This window comes from Serinus canaria, chromosome 2, assembly GCF_022539315.1.
Source record: "Serinus canaria isolate serCan28SL12 chromosome 2, serCan2020, whole genome shotgun sequence".
In the NCBI taxonomy this organism is placed as follows: Eukaryota; Metazoa; Chordata; class Aves; order Passeriformes; family Fringillidae; genus Serinus; species Serinus canaria.
The window spans coordinates 143,232,143-143,253,348 of record NC_066315.1 but is presented as its reverse complement, the minus strand read 5'-3'; the positions used below and the strand labels follow the sequence as shown (position 1 = coordinate 143,253,348).

The window sequence follows — 21,206 nt, the reverse complement described above, 5'->3', positions numbered from 1 at the left end:
ACTGTTTCCAGCAGTGATCTTCCCTTGGTCACTACTGAACATCACTCAGCAGCACTGAAATTGCCTTGTGCCATTGCTCTGACCAGACCTCTCCCTTCCTCATCACCTAACCAGGACTCCAGGCAATTTTTCCTGTTGTAACTCACATTTTATTCCTTTTGTGATTCCACACTTAAGATATTCCTCAGGTGCCATCTCTGCCCTTTGACAATGTCCCTTGTTTGACCTGAAGAGTGGCTAAAGCTTTACCAGAGGGGCTCACCCTTGCCTACTTCTCACCATCAAAGGTGGCATGGGTCTAATTGCAGTAAGCAGAGCTGTTCCTTTAAAAGGGAAAAAAATCCTCCACAATTCAATTCTACTGCCAAAAGGAGCTTCCAATCCCCACCTGACCTGCCACAGAGCCTTTCCATGCAGGATTCAACAGGCACTTTGTGTGCTTATGATTGTGTTACCTCTGGTTAGTCCTTCAGGGATTAGGATAACAATTTTCACAGGATTTTAAGGAAAGATTATCAAGCCTGTCTACTCAAAGTTTTTCACAAACTGTTTATTAACAACTGGCAATAACTTCCAGTGTTATATAGGCTCTGAAGATAATAATTTTCGCCATGAGAAATCAGGTAAGTTGATATTAACTATTCCAGATATTGGTGGTTTTGCTTGTACTTGGAGGAAATCATTTCAGCTGTGCTATTAATGCTCAGTGGAAATGTAGCAAAATAAATGATTTTTAATTAAATGTATATTTATTGCATTTTATTGCATTCTCACACATATAAATCTGAACTTAAAAAGTAATTGTATCAATGTAATGAAGCGTGCAGTTGTAACATGAACATATTTTCACATTAACTTGAAATATTTCTTTAGACTTGGTGGATGATGGTGTGTTTAAAATGAGACATGACCTTTAGATGTTGCAACTGAATGAAGGTAAGGAAATTTGTACTCAAGGACTTTCCTCTTTTATTTCTTTGTTCTCTTGATTTCTGTTCTGCTCTGTTAAGTGTGAAGACGTGAGGAAACTGCTTGGTATTGGAGTGCAGTACATTGGTACAGGAAAAATGAAAACTATTCAAACTTCATGGTTACCTGACACATTAAAAGGAGTTCTACTGAAGCATAGCTAATAAACACATTGGTTTAAGATTGCTGTTAACCCAGAGTAACAGAGAGGGATTTAATAAGAGGTCTTCATGAGTGTATAAAAGTAATTTGAACTGGATTAAAATCTCCAATTTAGCAGTTCAGGGAACTCTGGATCAACAGTTCTAAATAAAATAGATTCTTCTAATATCATTCAGCTTAAAATAAACAAAGGAGGATTGTTATATCCAGCAGAGGTGAAGGAAAATTTGTAACCAAAGGCTTGATCCTCAGTCTTTATCAGACAAATGTTTGGAAGGAAAACTTTCCCTGAGTCAGTTTATGGGATCTGTCTGCCTGACTGGGGCTGTGAGGCACCTGTGCCTCCAGTGCCTGTGAATCTCAGTATAGTCTGGAATGGAAATGTGATTTTGGTCTGGAGGACAATGAGGGTTTCATATTTGCAACCTGGACATGTATTTCAGTCATGGCAGTGGAGTCACTTCAAGAGAGATACAGTTGCAAAGTCATAAAGGCTTGTCCCTGATAAATAAAAATTGGATATTGAATAACCAGAGTAACGTAAATGTGACGTGTATTGCAAGAGTTAATATTCCTGATAGCCACATTGCTGAGAGATAAGCTATTTCAGGCAACAGTTCTAGGAATAGCTGTCACACATGGTTTTGAAATTTGGTTGGATAGCATAAATTTCAGAGAGTTAATGCTGGAAAAAGATTTTGGGAAGCAACTAAAAGCTAATGCTTCAAATTTAAATCAAGTCTCTACCAAAAAAGGAGCAAGGGTAGTCCCTTTTGGAGTGATATCCTTAGTATTAACATTTATCTGCAATTTCGTTTTAAGCATTTTGTGCTGGTCAGAGAACATGCCCGTGCTAAAAATGGCATTCAAGTAGAACAAGCACTCTCATGAATGGAGGATTGTCCATAATTTTGTAGCAAAAATACTCAATATTTCTTTGCTAGAACAGGATTTGTCTTACTGTGATCCATACTTCCAGGTTTTGTTTGCCTGCTGTCCCTATCATTAGATGTTTTTCTTGGCTGAGTCTCTAGTGTGATATGGCAAGGTTAATGCCTTCTCTAAATTCCTGCTGGAAATCAGAAAATTGTGTGTGTTGACTGGCACAGAGGAGCAGCTCAGTGGGGGGACAGCAGGGAGCTGAGAATTCAGGTGAGCAAGAAAGCTTCACCCAGTGTGTGAGGGATGCTTCCAAGCACAATTTGTCTTGCTCTATTCTGTTTGTATTTTTACAGCTTTGCTCTCTCTCTCCTAAAACAGATGATCCCTTCATGTGTCAATCCTCTTGCCTCTTCTCTGTCTTTTAGAAATGTGGTCTCTCTAGACCCTGCTCTTACTTGCTACACCAAGTCCTCTGTCAAATGATTTTCCCCTGTCCTGCTGCCATGAACAACTCTGGCCAGTTTAAATAAATCAGCACTAAGTTGGATCTCTGATAGGAAATTATCTGCTATCTACCCTTTTACTTATGAACCTTTGTAAAACAGTTGTGCTTTCACATCAGTCTGTGAAATGCTCTTACCAAGGATTTCAGTGCCAGTGTGATTCACTGGTGGCCCAGGAGAGCCCATATTCCTCAAAGCAGGTCCTGGAATCAAGTTTCCTCATGGTGGATGAACACTGGCCTTGATCTGTAGGACAGACTGAAAATGGGGCAGGGCATGCCCTCTTCTCCCACCTCCTAGCTCTGGGTCTTTCACTTGCCATGCAGCCAAAATCCTTGTGAAGGGCAGAGGTGTGGGGTCATTCACCAGTCAGGGTTGCAGAGACCCTCAGGCTGGCCAGCCTTGCCACAGCTCAGGGGCAGCATTTCTGTTGTCTGTGTTTCCTGCTGATGTCCCTTGGGCTGGTGTGCTCAGGGACAGCACTGGCTCTGCAGCCTGCTCACTCCTGTGTGCATGGAACAGGGCATGGGGTCCTGCTCACAGGGGCTGTGGCCCACAAACACTGAACCATCATCACAAAGAACAACTCATTCTAATGCAGATTTTGCAGAGTTAGGGTGACACTTCTCTGAGTACAAAATTGTTCTATTATAAGCAGCAAATCACCCCACTTCTCACCTTGAATAAAGACACAATCCAATAGTTCCCCTTTAAGGGGAGACTTGTTATCTAGATGCACCAGCCACCACAGACTGCTGCTCCAAATCACATGCAGTTACAAACCTCCCTTACATGATCACCCAACTCTCCATCTGCCAAAGCCTGCTCTCCCCAGCAGCCACCTCCCTGCTGCTTTGCAAAGCACCATTTCCTCATACTCAGCTCCACAGAGGACCATCTCTCACTAACTCCTCTCTAGTTCATTGAGCCAAACCAAAGACAACAAAAAATTATCAGAATCCAGAGACGTGGGTGGGTTTTATAGCTCTCTCCATGCAGACTACACCTCCACTGCTTCCACCACATCAGCTTGTGAGCAGGCTTGAACTAACCTACTGCTCTCCCCTAATTACAGAGTCCACAGATCCATAAAAAAAAAGCTGTTACAAATCCCAGGAAGCTTCCAACACCAGAGAGTGGCAGCAGGGATAGCCTTGCCAGGGAGTCAGGCCCTGGGATTTTCATGACAGCAACATTTTCATGGTCTGTAGTTTAGCAGTTTGCCAGATTCCAAATATTGTTGTAAGAAAAGCCAGGTTTAGGATTTTTGGTGCTAGACTTGTCCATGGGATACTGGACTCTGTCCATGCATAATTCCTCCATAGAAAGGTGATGGAGTATGAAGTCTGGGAATGACATCTGGCCAACACTTTCTGCCTCAGTTCTTTTCTTCTGCACATGCTGTGCAGAAACTGTGGATGACTCCAGGCTTGGGTCTGAGTAAAAAGGATTGTTCAGATGGGCTGAATAGGTAGGATGAACTGCTTGAAAGCTCTCAGAGCTTTGCTTGAATTAGCAGAGCTGGCATTTACACATGTTTGACTCATCAGACCAGCAAACACAGACATTTCCAACACAGAAATATTTAGTATTGTTCCACCATCCCAAGGAAGAGTCTCTTTAGAGCCACTAAATACAAATAAGCCATTTTTTGAATGTGTCAATTCTCTAGTGACTTTAAGATGAAAAATATTTTAAATATGATGATGATATTTTTCTAATCAAACAGTATTACCTTCAAGATAATGTTTTTCTTCATACTTGCAAGGTTAGCTGCTCCAAGAGGATATTAAAAAATTTTGGGCTTTTTTTTTTCTGATTTTCATATCATCCTTCATTTTCTGACAAGTACAGTTATTTGACATGTTCTGATATTGCAAACACGGGGGAAGCATGAAAAGAAACCTTTTTTTTTTTCCCTCCCTAACCCTCTAATTAAATCTTTGAAACCTGGAAAGCAGCTCATGGTCTGAAAGGCAGAACACTGTTAATCCTCACCAAGCAGGTAGGCAAAGCAGCACAGGACACAACTACAGAAATACAAAACCAGGGATGATCAGAATAGCAGCATTTCTGTGGAAGAGATCTTCAGTTGACATTTCTGGTCTGAAACTAAACATAAGAAAATTTTGTTTTTAACAGAATGGCTTTAGGCATTGATATGTCAGGTGCCTTTTAGGCACAGCTCATCCTGCCAGAGAAGAGGGTTGTGCTGACAATCTTACCAATCCCCCAGAAAAGCCAGCTAGGTAGGACTCAAAAATCAAGAGGCATGTGCAAACAGCACCCAGAGGCACAGAGGAAATACTGATTGTGGGATTCTGCTCCTTTGCCATTTCCAACCCAATCTTTCTCTGTATCACAGAAATCAAATATTTCTCCTGTGGTCAAATCATTGTGGGACAAGGGCTGGACAAAATTGCTCAATGCTAACCATTTTACCACCACCAAAAGAGCATTTCTCTCTCCTAGACCAGCCAAACCTGCTGGAAGTCAGCATCCATAATGCAGGGGCTCTGCTGGCATGTGGCAGTGAAGATGAGCCTGGGATTTCTGTGTCTCTTTCTGGTTTTCAGCACAGGTAAGGACAATGGTCTGGTGCTCCCCAGGGAATGCCCCAGTGCCTCCTTCCCAGCTGCTCCCACAGCCCCATTCCCACATCTGTGGCAGGCTTGGTTCTTTCCCGCTGTGCAGCCAACACCGAAGAGCTGGAGCTCCAGGGCTGGTGTCACTCAGCAGAGCAGACCAGGTGATGCCTGCTCCTGGATCCCATGCTGAGAATCTGGAAACAGGAAGGTTTATAAGGAAAGAGAGAGAAGGGTTATAGAAGAGCTCCTACCACCTAGATTGTCAATCCAGATTTGACTCTGACTAACTGAGGGTTGTAAATACAGTTAATTCATCACAATTTATAAGCCTTGGATTATACACTGCCTGCTGGGTATTTCTCCATTATAAACACACACAAAGGGGAACTTGGATGGGCTGAGAAGCTGAAGCTTCATAGGAACATGGCAGATTAGCATGTTCTAGCACTGACTCCTTTGGAGAGCCTTTTGGATTACTCTTAGGAGGCACTCAGCTCTCTTCTGGTGGGACAGGAAACCTAAATCTCAAACACATCTCTTCAACTTGTCCTGCGATCTCTCATTTACTGCTGTGCACCTCAGCTAGTTATCAAGTGAGTCCCAGAAACCCAGTCCAATCTCCTGAGCCCATTTTCAGCCCATTCCTCCTGCAACACAGCTCTTGAGGACAGTCCTCAACTGCATGATTGCCTTGATTTACAAAGATGCACAGAGAAGGGAAGATTTGTTTGGATTTGGCCTTATTTTACTCTTTACCTTGCAGCAAATTCTTGGTGCAAACCTAATGAAGATCTCTACAAATATTTACTATTATATTTTTATTTTGATTATTGATGGGCAAATTCAACAGGGAAAACTGTTTCTCAGTCTCTTTCTTCGCTTTTCAGCTTCGTGCCAAAGAAGAGAAAATAAGAAAGAGAAGCAATTGGCAGTGCTGGCTACTGCAGGTAACAGGCAGCACATCAGGAGCCCCAGATTCAGGGTGTAATGGGAGTGGGAGGTGCTGTGCTGGGCATGGAGGTGGCAGCAGATGGGTCCTGCTCCTGCAGAGCCTGGGAGCCCCAGCCCACCCCTGCTGTAAGGCCACCCCACCCAGTCCAGTCCCTGGCAAGGTAAACAACTGTTCTTCCCTGAATCTACTCTTCTCTTTTTCCTTTCTCTCCTTCCCAGCTCTTCATTCCCTTTTGTTTTTCCTTTTCTCTCTTCTATGCTGTGGACAAGTGCTGCTTTCAGCCCTGAGGTGGAGCTTGGCTTCAAGCTCGTTATAAATAGTACTGATGTCATTGGAAAATTGCATTTCTCCCCAAATTCAATTTTGCTCTCATCTCAGCTTTCTGTGCTTCTTTTTCTGTCGTGCTCTGTTCTTCCTCCCTCTGTCATGCTCACACACACCTTCCTCCCTCACAGTGACACTGCACTGCCCTGCTTCTGCATGACTTTGTGGGAGGAAAGCAAAAAAAACCCTTGAAAAGACTTGGGAAAAACAAATAAGCAGCAACAACAGAAATAAAACATGTTAAGATAAAAAGAATGATTTAGCTACAGCAAAAATTTCCTTTTGTAGCAAGCAGTATAGCCATCAAAGTAGCTGAAAAACAAAATCTATATTTTCATGCAGGGTTGGGGAAGGTGGAACATTTCCTAGGCACTTTCTCTGCCTTTTGTGACCTGCATGGCAAGATCTGCTGCTCTGCTGGCAGCAAACGCCCATTGCCCAGCAGGAGAGGGCACCAGCGTGCCAGGGCTGGCAGGGTCCTGCAGCTGCTCAAGGGCATGGCCAAGGGCACAGCTGGCAGGCCTGAATTTTGGCCCACCACTCCACTCTTGCTGCATCTTGCTCTTTCCAAGACTCATCTCCATGGTGGAATTTTACTTTCCCATCAGTGTTTTTTGGTACCCCCCCCAATGTACATACTGGGCTCCTTTTGGTTTTCCTGTTCTGGCAGATTTCTAGCACATGTGAGCAGTGGATGCACAGCTGTTCCCTTGTGCCTTCATGCACCCTTTTCTTTCAGAGCTGCCTGCAAAGTCCCTGGACCTGGCTGCTATTAACCTGACAGAGCTGGTGAACGGGATGCTGAGCACTGCCCTCAGAGGTAATGGGACACAGCTGGGCAGGTCACAGCTGCCAGCCCAGCAGAGCAGGAGAAAAGGCACTGCAAGTGCTGGCAGGAGAAACTGTAAACATGTGCTGTCAGCCTCCAGAGTTGCTTCTAGGAGCATGTTACCTCTGTGCATTTATCATGCAGATGGCTGTCTACCCCAGAGAACTCGGAAATTAGTGTGGGTTTATATATAGACACAATCTAATTACTTGTGGGACACCTTTCAAAAGCACTTTCTAATCCAGTGTACATTTCAATTAGAAGAAAAACAAAATAAAAAGGAAGAAGCAATACAAATAATCCTGCCTTCAGTGGAAATGAGGATGGACTGAGTGTGAGGCAGCTGTATCATACTGGCACCTTGGGAATCCTCTAGGTACTAAATGAGCAGAGTTAAAACATGCTGTTCTCACTATTTGTTCCCAGCACTGATAGCATGGACCTGTGTTTCTGCAGGTACCAAGAAACTCTTCTCTTTGCTGAGCATCACCTCTTACAGCTCGTTTGCCTTCCACAAAGTGTCAGTCACCATTTACAACAGTGAGTGTTGGCTTTGCTCAGCTCTGGAGCAGTTTCTCTCCCACAGCCTGTGCCACAACACACTGATTTTTTTTTCTCTGTCTCTCCCTCCAGTCTCTAATGCAAAAAATATTGACCCTGGCAAGTTCCCTATGCACTACTGCTACTGTTTGAGTAATGTGACAAATGACTTGACAGGTGGGTACACAAAAGAGGTTGGCAATTGCATGTGCTGAAGATGAATTATTTCCTTTGGAGCTGAAGGCTGTAGTGTGAATTCTGCAGAGTTCATCCTTATGATTTCCACCACCACACTGAGGCCAACAGCCATAACTCACAAGTGGCTGCTCTAAGTCACGACCTCAGCCTCAGGTGGCTGCCAGGCAGTCTGGGATGGAGGCACCAGTCAAGTGACTGCTGTTGTTTCACTGGCAAAAGGCCTCCCTTTCCTCCTGGGAATACAAATTGCAGCACAGGAGAGACAGCCAGCAATATGTGATACCTCACCTGGGCCACTTTTCCTCTCCTGAGATAACCCAGAGGGGATGAACAAGGGCGTCTCTGCACCAACAGAGAAACTTTCAGTACCCTCAGTGAGCCCAAGAGAAGTGAAAAGCAAGCACTAACATCGTCATAGAACTCTTGAATGGATTACAAAATACTGTTGGGCAAACCCTTCACCTGAAATCCTCATTCACACCCCAATTTCACTGAATTTAACATTTCAGGATGTATCTGAGGGTTTGGATTCTTTAGCTGGTTAATGTAGGGCATCAAGAATTGACCAGCAGCTACAGACCAGACTCCACACTCTCCATGCCACACGTGGTGGCCCTGCACAAGCCACAGTGGCTTTCTCTGGACCCCCACATCTCACAAGCCTTTATGGATAATTACCCAGTTTGCCTTGGAGAATAACAGAGAAACTTTAATCTTTGTGCTGCAGTTCCAGAATATCTTGGGGGTTGGAGCATTCTCCAAAGCAGTAAAAACTCAGGGCTCAGGTCCATCCCATGAGTGAGAACAGTGACCTGTTACTGCTAGGAAGTACCCCTAGAACACCACCAGGCATTTCTTGGGCTGACATCTGAATCAACAGTATGTCTGAAACAGACCCCAGAGGAAAGAATCCAGCTGGAAGGTCCTGCACAGCAGACAGGCAATTACAGCAGGGAAGGCCTGCAGGCTTTACATCTCCTCTACTTTTAAACACACTAAGTAGAGCATTGCTTTAAAAAGTTCTCTTGAACTGACAAATTCCATTTAAGTTGCTTTTAGACACACAAATGTCATTTTGGATATCATCTTTGAAATATACTTCTGAAATTATTCTTGTGGTTTCTTCAGTCCACTCTAGCAAAATATTTTAACCTTTAAAATACTTTAAATTTTGTCATGTATGAGCATATATCTAAAATATCATCACATATAAGAGTGAATTTTTAAATACATGATAGAATATGTGTTTTCAATAATAAACTTTCTCTATTTGTTTTCTAGATTTTACAGCTCTACTTGTTGATATCATTGGAAACTCCACCAGTTATCTCACAGAAATTTTCAAATCCACTTCTATTCTCTCAGGTTTGCATTTCCTTTGAACATTCATCATTGTCTTATCATTTACTCCTGGCATGAAAACAACCATAAAAATGTGGATAAAAGCCTATGGCTCCTACTCAACAGCATTTTTCTTGCAACACATGGAACAAGATCCATATATATTATGTATGTGTGCAAAATAGAGATGTACATGTTTCTATGTTGTGTTGTTTGAATGTTTCATAATTAACTACTAAAGATTGGTGGGTCTGAGAATTATTATTACTTACTGATATTTTGATCAATTCTGATTCACAGAGAATAAGTATGGGCTATTTTAGCTGAAGATTTTTTTCCATATAAAAATACTTGTAATTTAGAATTTTAATTAGATAGAAAGTTTTTCCCTGAAGATACTAACATTTGGATTTGATGCTGGTTTGAGATTTTTGTCAAAAAACAGATCAGAAGGAACATACTTGGTCAGCTGCCAGAGCCACATGCCATTTTCTGTTTGTGTTTTCAACTGTTTAAGATAATTCCATGTAAGGAAAACTGGTACCAATGATCTCTTTTATGTTTTTTGCTTTTCAGTGCCTCAGAGCAATGACTCTGATTGTATCTACATCTGTGTGATGGCAGGGCAGACAGGTAAAAGTTCAAATTATTCCACCCAAAAATATTGCCCTAGTTTTCCTCAGTGATGATTTATACTGGAAACAAGCCTTTCTTGATATTTGTAAGCATTTCTGTTTGCAGGGAAAGATCTATCTGATTTTTTGGAAATACTAGATAAGTCTCCTGTTCTTAATTACACATTTTCCAGTAACACATCATCTGACTTGGGTGAGTACATCCTGGGGAATAAAAGGAAACAGGAGCCAGAGTGAAAATCATGTCCAGATTGCTCCTGCAATGAGCACTCCATCCTCACTTCCACTACTAGAAATATTATTTTATTTTTTGTTATTGCTTATATATTTGCATACTATGATGTATTTAATTATAGTTAGAATTATATTTTATATTGTTGAAAATTTAATACTATAATTCTATCATAAATGTAAGTAAATTTTTCAAATCTTTACATGATTTGTTACAAGGTCTTCTGGTGGAGGAACAAACAAAACCTGCTGGGATGAGAGCTTTTAGAGAATTCAGCATTGGGCTGGGGAGGGTCTCTAGTGCTCTTAAATCTCACTGGGTGCCTTCCATAGCTCTCAGCACAAATGACCTCCTACTTTTGCATGAGTTACATTCAGAGTGGAGGTGAATACCTTCAGTCATTGCCCTGTGTGACTCCTCCACCCAAAACTGCTTTGCAGTTTGAGCTGCACTTCAGGTGCTCACCTTTCTCTGTTGCCCATCACTATCTTCCATTTTCAAAGACAGATTAATGCAGGCAGACTGAAATCAGTGGCAAGTTGTGTGTGCTGAAAGCTTTGGGGTAGTTCTCCTTTAAAAACCAAAGAAAAAGATGACACTTGGCCAAAACCCCTTTTAATTAGTAACAACAGCTGCTACTATGCTAGCAGAATCTGATTTCTTTCCTTTTTCTCACACAATATACAGTGGATAGTGAGTGCTCTAACCTTGTTTTCTCATACCTCCAAGACCTAGATTCAATTTTCTCAAGTTTTGTGAAGTTGCAGGAAGACCCAAACAAGACCCTGGATTCATCAGCAGAATATGTGTGGACATTTAAATGTGAGCAAATATTGTCAGACCTAAATTTGTGTTCCCTTTCATTAATGTCTTGACAAGTGATTATGTATGCTTGCTGCACAGTTAACTGTGATGTTAACTCCCAATAAAGTGTAGCATAAAATGTCTCTGAATCAGCAAATGATGCCAGAAATGCATTGAAGAGCTGGAAGATGGAGAAACTCTTGTGAAAAGCCATTTTACTAGAAAAAATAAGTTTTCTAAAGAGGCAGGGAAGAAAAGAAAAACTGGTTTTCGGTTTCAAACCAAAAAATAAGATTATTTAAACTATTTCCTCTTATTTTCTATGGGGTTTTTTTTCTGTATTATTCTCTATTTATTTATATGGCATTCAGTTGTACTTGATCATTTCATAAACTTTAGTACATTTAACTTTGCTACAGGGCTACAAGATAGAAAAGTGCTGCTCTGCCCCATTTTGGAAGCTAAAAAGCAAGGCTTGGCACCTGCTGGCTTGTAGTAGAAATCAATAGAAATTCCAACCTTGACTTCACACCTCCTTGTCATTGCAGCTGCAGCTCTCTCCTACAAAATCCCTGCATTTCCTCTAGGCAGTCTGCTGTCCTTTATAATTTTTTTTAATTTCCTAAAGCACATGCCCACCTTTGTTATCTCACATAGCCATGAGTGTCTCTTCTCAAACTGCAGCATCTGCCCTCCAGTACCTGCCTGCTCACCTTGCAGACAGACAAGACCTTTCTCTCTTTGTGCTGGAGTGAAGCAGTACAGGAAATTAGGCACAGATTATGTCAAGGAAAAACCAAAACCCTGCAGGAACATTTCAGTTTCTTTCTTTGTTTATGAAAGCTCACACATTAAAATGTTCTCAGTTAAAATTTCAAACATTATTTGAGCTCCCTGTGTGTCCATATTTAAAATGAAGTGGAGAAGTGCCCGCTCAAGTGCCAGAGAAGCACTCAAGGGGTAGATGGCATTTTCTGGATGTATTTTGGATATTATTCTCCCCCAGTGTGCTGCATTGCTGGTGCCCTTTCTCTGCCTCTTTTGCTTCTCCAGCTACCAGGATCCCTCTGGCTCAGAAAGGAGGGGGAATCCCCACCACGAAGTTCCCGCTGTGGCCAAGGACGGCTGGAGCCAAGGGCTCGTGGTTTCCATCACCCCACGTGGATGCTCCCAGGCCCCAGGGCATGGCCAGACCCCCCCTGAGCCCTGGGGGGAGCTTGGCCCCATCAGCAGCCCTGCAGCCCAGCCCCAGTGAGTATGGCCAGGAGCCCTGGAACCTGCCCTACCCCACTGCTGTGGGCTTTGGCCAAGTGTCTCTGGGTGGAGGCTGGAGAGCCCTTCAGGGACACCCACTCTGGGTTGCCAGGGAGTTGATTGTTGTAGAAATGCCAAAATCAGCTATAAATTCCATCCTGTAGTTTCTTATCTTTAGGGGAAAATCCTGATCTTCCTTCCCACAAACACCTCTGCCACTTGGATCTTTCCTTACATTTAGCTCCAAATTTGGTGAGCAGACCTATGAAAAAGCAATATAGAAATGCTTCTTTTGCCTTCCTGATTCCTCTTTGAAACCCTGCCCTTCTCCCTAGTCCACAGCTATTGAAGTCCTAGCCAAGGACAGCTTTTGTCCTTCCTGTTTCATCCTGGCCTTTTTTTATGTCACTGCAGTACTGGGTGAGGGACTCTGGCTGTTGAGCTGTCTCACACCTAGCAATTCTTCTCATTAGACAGATGAATAATGAATAAAAGGAAGGGTGTGTCTCTCTGTTCCCACAGCTGACACGTCCATGTTTTGGGTGCCGACAGAAGCCAGCAAACTGATGCAAACAGAGCCAGGTGAGACTGATCTGGGATAGCAACCAAGTGGGTCAGTTGGCCCATTTATGAAATAGAAAGTAATATATAGAAATAGATGGCTGATGATGTGTTTATACATCACTGTCTATCTAAGTGTTACTAATGAACTCTGAGTTCAGGGTTGGTTTTTTTAATTCTTTCCTGCTGCTCCTTCAATCAACCTGCCCTTTTGTTTTAAGGTGCCAAAGCAAGTTCTATTCTTTTCCCTCCCCTCAGATTTGCCTTCCACAGTATTGTCTCTGCCACCTTCCTACAGACCTGGTGTGACACTGAAACTTTACTCAGCTACCAGTAAGTAAATGCACCTCATGCACAGAAATAGCAGGGTGTTTGCAAGTCATGCAAGATAGAAACATTCCCATGCAGAAAAAAACATACATGTTAATTACCTTGTGATGGTTTATGTGTGTAAACCACCCCAAATGTCCAAGGGACTGCTTTTCCCATTTGCTTGTGAATTGTACACAGCTGCAAATTCAAAACAAATATTATATTGTGGTGTTAGAATTAACATGTGTTCTCTGTGTGGCAATTTTAGCATTGATTGGTTATCAGAGAATTCATTCTTAAAAGTCATTCCAAAATAAAATTGCACACTTTAAATCCCATCATAAATAAAATGATGAAACCAGCTGATGCCACATGAAACTCCCAGAATTGTTCTGATATTACAATACTGCAAACTACTTCCTCAGCTAAACAGGATCATCATCAGCTAGATTTTCATGGAAGCTCAGTTCTCATCTGCTTGTGTTTCTGTGACCGCATGGATGCTGGGTAGTGCAAAGATAACATATCAGCCTGAACTCCAGGGCTCTTCAATATCCTTTAGGCTTGATATTTTAGATAAAACCAGAAGAGTCTAAGGAAGTAAAATGCTGGCAAATGACTTTTGTTTTCATTGTCATCTTTTTAGCTCTTATAATGCTATTCAATTCTGAAACCAGATTTCATTTTCTCTCATCTTACTTCTGTTTAAAGAGCTCCACATACCAGAATCCTCCTCTGTTGTGCCACACCATTGACTCTGGAGAACCTAGGATGCTTTGAAAAGGCTGGGAAACCTGGATTTGAATGAGATGGGTGAATTGGAGTCCCCAGATGGCTCTCTGTGAGGAGCCATGGAGGCACAGGCTGCCTGCCTGGTTCTAGCAATCACACATTTGGGGGAATAAATCCAGCAGTGGGATCCCTAAGTGAGAAAGGGCATCCACATTGTTCCAAGGGGTGACTCATGATTCCAATAATTCATTCCTTAAATCCCAGAAGTGGGTGCCACCTAATAAAACATGTAAATGTGCACGTTACAGTGTGCAGGGAGGGTCTATTTTGAGTCTGAATCATTCACAATAACCATAACGTTGGTCTTCACTGGCAGCAAAATTTAATCTCAGTGTCACAGGATGTGATATTGAATTAATAAAAGAGCTGTCTGTTTATTGCAACAGTTGGAGACTTCACTGCCCCTGACAATAATGTGGCAATTTGAAACACACAGGAGGAAATCTCTGCACAGGACCTGTGGTCCTTGCCTTTTCTGGTCTCTTGACCAATTCAATTACTTAAGAAAGAGAATTTTTAGAAGAGAAAGTTCTGAAATAAATTCCTACTTTTACTTATCTTTATGAACTTATGTACTGAATGCAAAAAAATACATTTCACAGTAGAAATTTATTACAGAAGAGGTATTACTATGAATGGGTGAAAATTTAAATTTCAATGATATGATTGAATATACTAGGCAATCAAAAAAATTAAATAGAAAATTAATTGAAAAATTATTTCGTCCTTAAACAAATACAGTATTATGCAAACAGTGTTAATTTAAAGTTATTGCCAAAAAATGAAAACCAAATTGATTTCCTTAGCTTCCAGCATTTTTGTTTGACTTCTCTTTCCCACACAGATGACTTCAAATTGAAATTGCCAATGTTCAATTTGCAGCTAGATAAAGCTGAATTTCTGCTGGCAAAATGCTTGAGTAAAGCATTTAATACCTGGTTAGCAGGACAGGAGGACCCACTTCTGTGGAGGCTGAAATTCATAGGAGGGTGACCTTCAGCAAGTTTTAATTATTTATCAACTTTATTATTTCTCATCAATTTTAACATTACTTTTCAGAGACAACTTATATTAAAACCTCATTGTCCCACGCTCTGATATTTGTTATTAACAAGAAGTGTGTTCACTTAAGCAAGGAATCATTAATTTCTGATTTACTCCATGTAGGAGAATATCAAGGTGTGTCAAATGCTATTAAGTGGACAAAGCCTAATGGCATTGGAGTAAGAGAAATGGCTCTCCCTCTTGCCCATCTCTGGCTAATTTCACCTGGTGTTTGTGCAGTGCCTTTGACACAGCTGGTTTTCAGAGCAGCCTGTGAGTTTGGGAGCTGCCAGTGTCCGTGCCCTACTCCTCACATTCTCCTGCTATCTTGGTCAAGCACTGCCAGGAGAGAAATAGTTTCCTAGCAATGAAAATAGTTTCTCTTTCAGGTTGGTAGAGCCTTGATTTTCCTCCTGCCCAAGAATGCCATTTTATATTAAATTTCTTGTCAGCACTAGATGACTCAAGCTTATTTCAACAGAACTTCATTAGTCCAAATTTAACCTTCATAACCTCTGCTATCACATAACATGGCATTGCCCAGAGCTATAAAGTGTGTGACATGTGAACCTGGAAATGCAATTACACTGTCTAAGGGGATTATACTCAGCAGGTAAGGTAGTTTATCCACACATGGCCAAAGCCTGCTGCTACCTACACAAAAATAGAAAAAAATAGTTGACAATCACACTATGGCTGCTGCCCTCACTACTTTCTTCTTTCTTCTTCTTCTTCTTTCTTTCTTTCTTTCTTTCTTTCTTCTTCTTTCTTTCTTCTTCTTTCTTTCTTTCTTTCTTTCTTCTTTCTTTCTTCTTTCGTTCTTTCTTTCTTTCTTTCTTTCTTTCTTTCTTTCTTCCTTTCTTCCTTTCTTCCTTTCTTCCTTTCTTCTTTCTTTTCTTCTTTCTTCCTTTCTTCTTTCTTCTTTCTTCCTTTCTTCTCCTTCCTTTCTCCTTTCTTCTTCCTTCCGCCACTTCCTTCCGCCACTTCCTTCCGCCACTTCCTTCCGCCACTTCCTTCCTTCCGCCACTTCCTTCCTTCCGCCACTTCCTTCCGCCACTTCCTTCCTTCCGCCACTTCCTTCCTTCCGCCACTTCCTTCCTTCCGCCACTTCCTTCCGCCACTTCCTTCCTTCCTTCCGCCACTTCCTTCCCCCCTCCCTCCATCCCTCCCTCCCTCCCTGGAATGGCATTTTCAGGGCCATCCCTTATTTGTTGGAGTAGGGAGGCCGTTGCTTTGGAGGTCATAGCCAGCCCAGGCAGAGGAAGAAATGTGGTGGTACAATCCTTTGGGCTGGCTCAGAGTTGTGTTTTGTCCCCAGGGTGCCCCCAGGCGATGCTCAGAGAGCCCCGTGTCACCTCCCCTCCTGTCACCCTCGTAGTGCAGAAGATCAACCCCTGTGTGATGGAGCTCTGCAGGTTCTTTCAGCTGTGCCTCTGTGTTGGTCAGAGAAGATATTCCAGAAAGGAAGCCATGAGGTAAAACCTGGTACTGTTTTTTCCTTGTCTGCTTAAAATACTCCTCTGGGCTTTTTGTTCCCAAAGGGCAAGTTTTTATCACCAATGATTATTTTGGAGGGCCTGTGGCCACTGGCTGAGACCCAGATGTGTCCCAGTGCACTGATCAGTACCTGATCTGGCTTCAGTATTCCAGCTAAGGGAAAAAAGCCCAGCTGCATCTTTCCAAACATCTGATGACATCATTGAGGCTGGAATCTAGCTTTTTATGTCCATATTTAGGAATAGCAGCATGATATACTGTGCTTATGATAGAATCATAGATTGGTTTGAGGTGGAAGAGATCTAAAGACCATTTATTTCAACTCTGCTGCCATGGTCAGGGACACCTTCCACTGGACCAGGTTGTTCCAAGCCCAATCCAACCTGACCTTGAACACTTCCAGGGATGGGGCATCCACAGCTTCTCTGGGCAACCTGTGCCACTGTCTCACCACGCTCACAGTAAAGAATTTCTGCCTAATATTTGGTCTGAACCTGCCCTCTTTCAGCCTGAAGCCATTCCTCCTCGTCTTATCACTCCATGCCCTTGTGCAAAGTCCCTCTCCTTATGAAAGATAACAAGCCTCTTATCCTTAACTGCATCTCCTATCTGTAACTCCATCTTCAGATACTGTGTTGAATACTATTCCTGGTTTGTGAAAAATGCAAGTTATGTCTGTGAAAGAGCCAAAAGAGTTGCTTACTCCCACAGTAAGTACATTTTCACTTTATATCTCTATATCTCTACATACCTTGTTATGAAGATATAACAAAGATTTTTGCATATCCACAGAATATTTGCTGTCTTTCATCAGATAGCTATTTTATCTGATAATGATTTTTAAAGGATTAAACAAATTATTTTACCTTCATGCATGTTTTAATATTTTCTTGTAGAACCTCTTCTAACTAATATTTTCTTGTGTTTTTCCAGCATTAAAGCAAAAATGCCTTAAAAACATCTGTACATCAGTTTAGAGCACTGAGAAATTTTGCTGCAAGTTGGAAGACTGGTGGCAGTTTTAGTTTTCTTTTTGATTTCTCAGTGTAAAAATCAGAAAGCAACATGTTATTTTTAAATATTTGAAATCAGACCAGCTATTAACCCGATGTTAACCTAGAAATGTCTCCTCCTCCAAGTCATTGTAAAAATAATGTCTAAAAAACAGATATTTTATACAAGTGATGTAACTGCAATAAAAACATTGAAAGTCTTTAAAAAATCTTGTTTTAAAAAGGATATTTACATATCTGGCTGGTTAATAAATGCAAATAGTTTCTATTTATTTTATTGACATTTGAGACTTAGTAATCAAAATTAACAAATGCAAAGTCATTTAAAAGCAACCTGAAATACTGAAGACAAGCAGGACTCTCTGGTGTTAAACACATGCAGATTATCTTCAAAATCAAATCTTCCATTACTTTAGCAATTCCTGTTGTGCAGTGTCAACCCAAGGAGTGACAGGATCTTTTGTACTTTGAGATGTATTTGTGTGAGCTCACCAGGATTCATAGAAACATGGAATTACAGAATGGGTTGGAAGGGATCTTAAAGATTATCTACTTCCAACCTCACCAGGTCAGGTTTCTCAGGGCTCTTCCAACCCAGCTTTCATTTCCTTGATATGCAAGTCTGGTGAACTAAAAACCAGTTCTAAAAAAATGAAAGAATAGCCAAATCAATTGCATGTCCCATATTTTTCTATGCTGCAGCAACATTATGCTACCATCTGCCCAGAGTACATCATCAAGCCATTAATACTCTTTTTAAATAAGAAGTTTTTTGCACTATAGCTGCTGCACATTGATGTTTCACTGGAGAAAGATGCTCAAAGGCAAAGCCAAGGAGGAAAGTGGCAATATGAGCAATGCTGACTCCAGGGAGAGGTGGGATGCAGTGGTTCTCTTCCAAAATACATTTCACTGTTGTGCTCAATAGTGTGAGAGAAGAACTTCTGCCATGTCAAGGAGCAGGATAGATTGGATGGTACCAATTTCAGTAGATATTGAAATTTAGGCCAATGGAGTAAACAGGAATGTTGATACAGTGAGCATGTGCTGGGAATATACGATGTGCTGCGGAACAGAAGGACCTCAACTGCTGGAGAAATGGGCCAATGAGAAATTACTGAAGTTCAAGAAGAGGTGCTGTAACATAGCCATGGCACTGCCATGCTGTGGGAGGTCTCACCTTGTTGCAGCAGCCCTCAGTCTGTGCCCACTGCCTCTTGCCGTGTCACTGAGCACCACTGGACAGAGACTGGCTCTGTCCCCTTTGCACCCTCCCTCGGGTGTTTGCTGGATGGATGTGATCCCCCCAAGACTCCTCTAGTGAAGAGTCACAGCTCTCTTGTCCCCTCCTCATGAGAGATGTTCTAGTCCCTTCATCATCTCTGTGCCCCTTCTCTGAACTGTCCCAAGTTTTTCCATGTCTGTCCTGTACTGGGGAGCCCAGAACTGGACACAGCCCTGCAGGTGTGCCTCAGCAGTGCAGAGCAGAGGGGCAGGACCCCCTCCTTCAACCTGCAGGCAGCACTTTGCCCAGTGCAGGACATGCTGAGCCTTCTCTGCTGCAAGGGCACACCTCTCACTCCTGTTCAACCCTGTGTCCAGCAGGACCCCAGGTCCTTTCCTAGCAACCTGCTTCCCAGATAGGTGGCCACCAGCACATATTGGTGCATGAGGCTGCACCTCTCCAGGTGCAGCACTTGGCACTTCTTGTTGAACTTCATGGAGTTCCTGTCGAGGTCCTTCTGGATGGCAGCATGACCCTTTGAAATCCCAATCACTCATCCCAGTTCAGTGTCACCTGCCAGCCCTCTGAGGGTCCATTCTGCCCCAGCATCCAGGTCCTTCATTCGTGGAGATGCTAAGCAGGGCTGGGTCCAGCACTGGCTGCTGGAATGTACCACCTGGCCCTGGCTTCCAAATAGACTTTGTGCCACTGGCCACCACCCTTGGGGCCCCACCAGCCCATTTCCAACCATCTCCCCAGGCACATCCAGCTCAGGTATCAACAGCTTCTCCCTGAAGATCTTACAGGTGACCATGAAAGCCTTCCTGAAAACCTTGTAGGTCACAGACTCAAAGGGCCTTTGCTCATGTAAGTATTTTTACAATTCCCAATTGTCAGACTTCTCACTTCTCCATTCTGCAATTCAGTGGACAGTTTGTCTCTGTTGATGGACTCCTCAAAGGGTAGCTGTGCCTGGCCCTGGCACAAAGCACACCTCCCTGATGAAATCAGCCTGCTCAAAGCTCACCGAACCAACCTTCTCCTGCATTTCACTCAGCCTTGGATCAGAGCCACCATGGATAGATTAAAGACTTCCTAGCCCTGAGGAATGCCACTGTTTAAGGCTGTGTAAACTCTCACTCATCTTTCATCACCAAACATTACCTCTTGCTAAGCCATTAAAGCCACATTCACATGCCCAAGAGATTTTGGGAGTGATTAATAACAATGGGATGACTGTTATTTAATTACAGCCAAGAGTATTAGGGAAAGTTATGATATGGTGAAGGCACCTGCAGAACAGACTCCTCAGTATAGATCCTTTACATGGCTGGAGCCATATTACAGATACACTGGGCATAAAGGCTCCAAGGAATCTCATGGAAGAATTAATTAATAAATGTTGAAGTGGGTTTGATAAAGGAAGGGATCACATGGGTGAGGTCTATATCCAAGTGGGTATAAATAAGTTAGTACTGGCTTTGCTGATGTTCATTTGTCTTCCATCCAGCTGCTTTGGGATAATATCCCTCAAGGTAAGTTTTTCTGGATGTTCTCTATAATAAGGGAAGCGAGAAGAAAACAATGTAGAATAAGCTCTTTGTGTCTTAGGAGTAATAGACAAAAAATATAGGCAAGAGATTTGGGAAAATAGACTATAAATATTTAGAGCTTTTAGATTTATAATCTCACTTCCTGATAAAATATTACAAATTTTTCTAACAGAAATTAATTCCATATTTGAGTTCAGAAAAGCAGATAATAAGCAGGTACATATATGTGTGTGTTCATTTTTTTTGGCTGTAAAAAGCCCCATGCCTGACTTACTTGTTCTAAATTTAAAGTAATTTGTGACTGTAGTTAAAAACCAATCTATCATTTGCCATTTAATGAATACTAGTGCAACACATTTAGACAAATTTTTTACACACGTTTCTTGAAGGTCTCCAAATAACATTGTATTTCTCATTAGGAAAAATTAGGATATATTAGAAAAGTCTCAACAGAGATTAGAATAAATGTTTGACTGCAAATTTTTGTGATATGAAACAAATATAATGTATTGTGGATTAACTGCATTCCATAGGAGTAACATTAGAATAAGTTCATTTACACAGTGTTTGACAGTATCTTCATTTAAACATAAGAATTGCTTGAACATTGTATGAGATGAAGGAAGGTGTGAAAACTGTTTGCAAAACAAAAGAAACTGCAAGAGCACCATTTTATTGCTCCATGGCAGCTTCATAGTCTGTTAACTCAAAGCAATACCAAAATAAATATTGTTTGTCAGACTTTTAGACAACATTGGTAAAATAAGGATATTATAAGGCTCATAATTCCTGTAATATGTACATTTACTATGATAAGAGTAAAACCTGAATTTTATCAAGCAGAAATATATCCAGTCTACAAAAGAATGATTTCCCAAGTTGGTGTCTTCCCAATCCCAGACTGAAGAGATAACATTCTGTCTAATATTTTACTTGACCCACCAGGCACACCAGTCTGCTGTGTGACTTTTTTCTTGTCTTTGGATTAAACAAAAA

The 21,206-nt window shown here is 41.9% G+C and overlaps 1 protein-coding gene across 1 annotated transcript; it reads left to right on the top strand.

Moving 5' to 3' along the window:
• Nucleotides 1-5,021: 5,021 nt before the first annotated feature.
• HHLA1 (HERV-H LTR-associating 1) lies at nt 5,022-17,396 on the top strand. The gene is made up of 15 exons (XM_050970858.1): nt 5,022-5,097; nt 5,992-6,051; nt 7,120-7,200; nt 7,666-7,749; nt 7,843-7,926; nt 9,229-9,312; nt 9,865-9,927; nt 10,036-10,116; nt 10,885-10,977; nt 12,013-12,210; nt 12,736-12,795; nt 13,033-13,107; nt 16,241-16,397; nt 17,047-17,129; nt 17,353-17,396. Exons 1-15 carry the CDS (start codon nt 5,022-5,024, stop codon nt 17,394-17,396), a joined length of 1,323 nt encoding a protein of 440 aa, XP_050826815.1.
• The last annotated feature ends 3,810 nt before the right edge of the window (nt 17,397-21,206 follow it).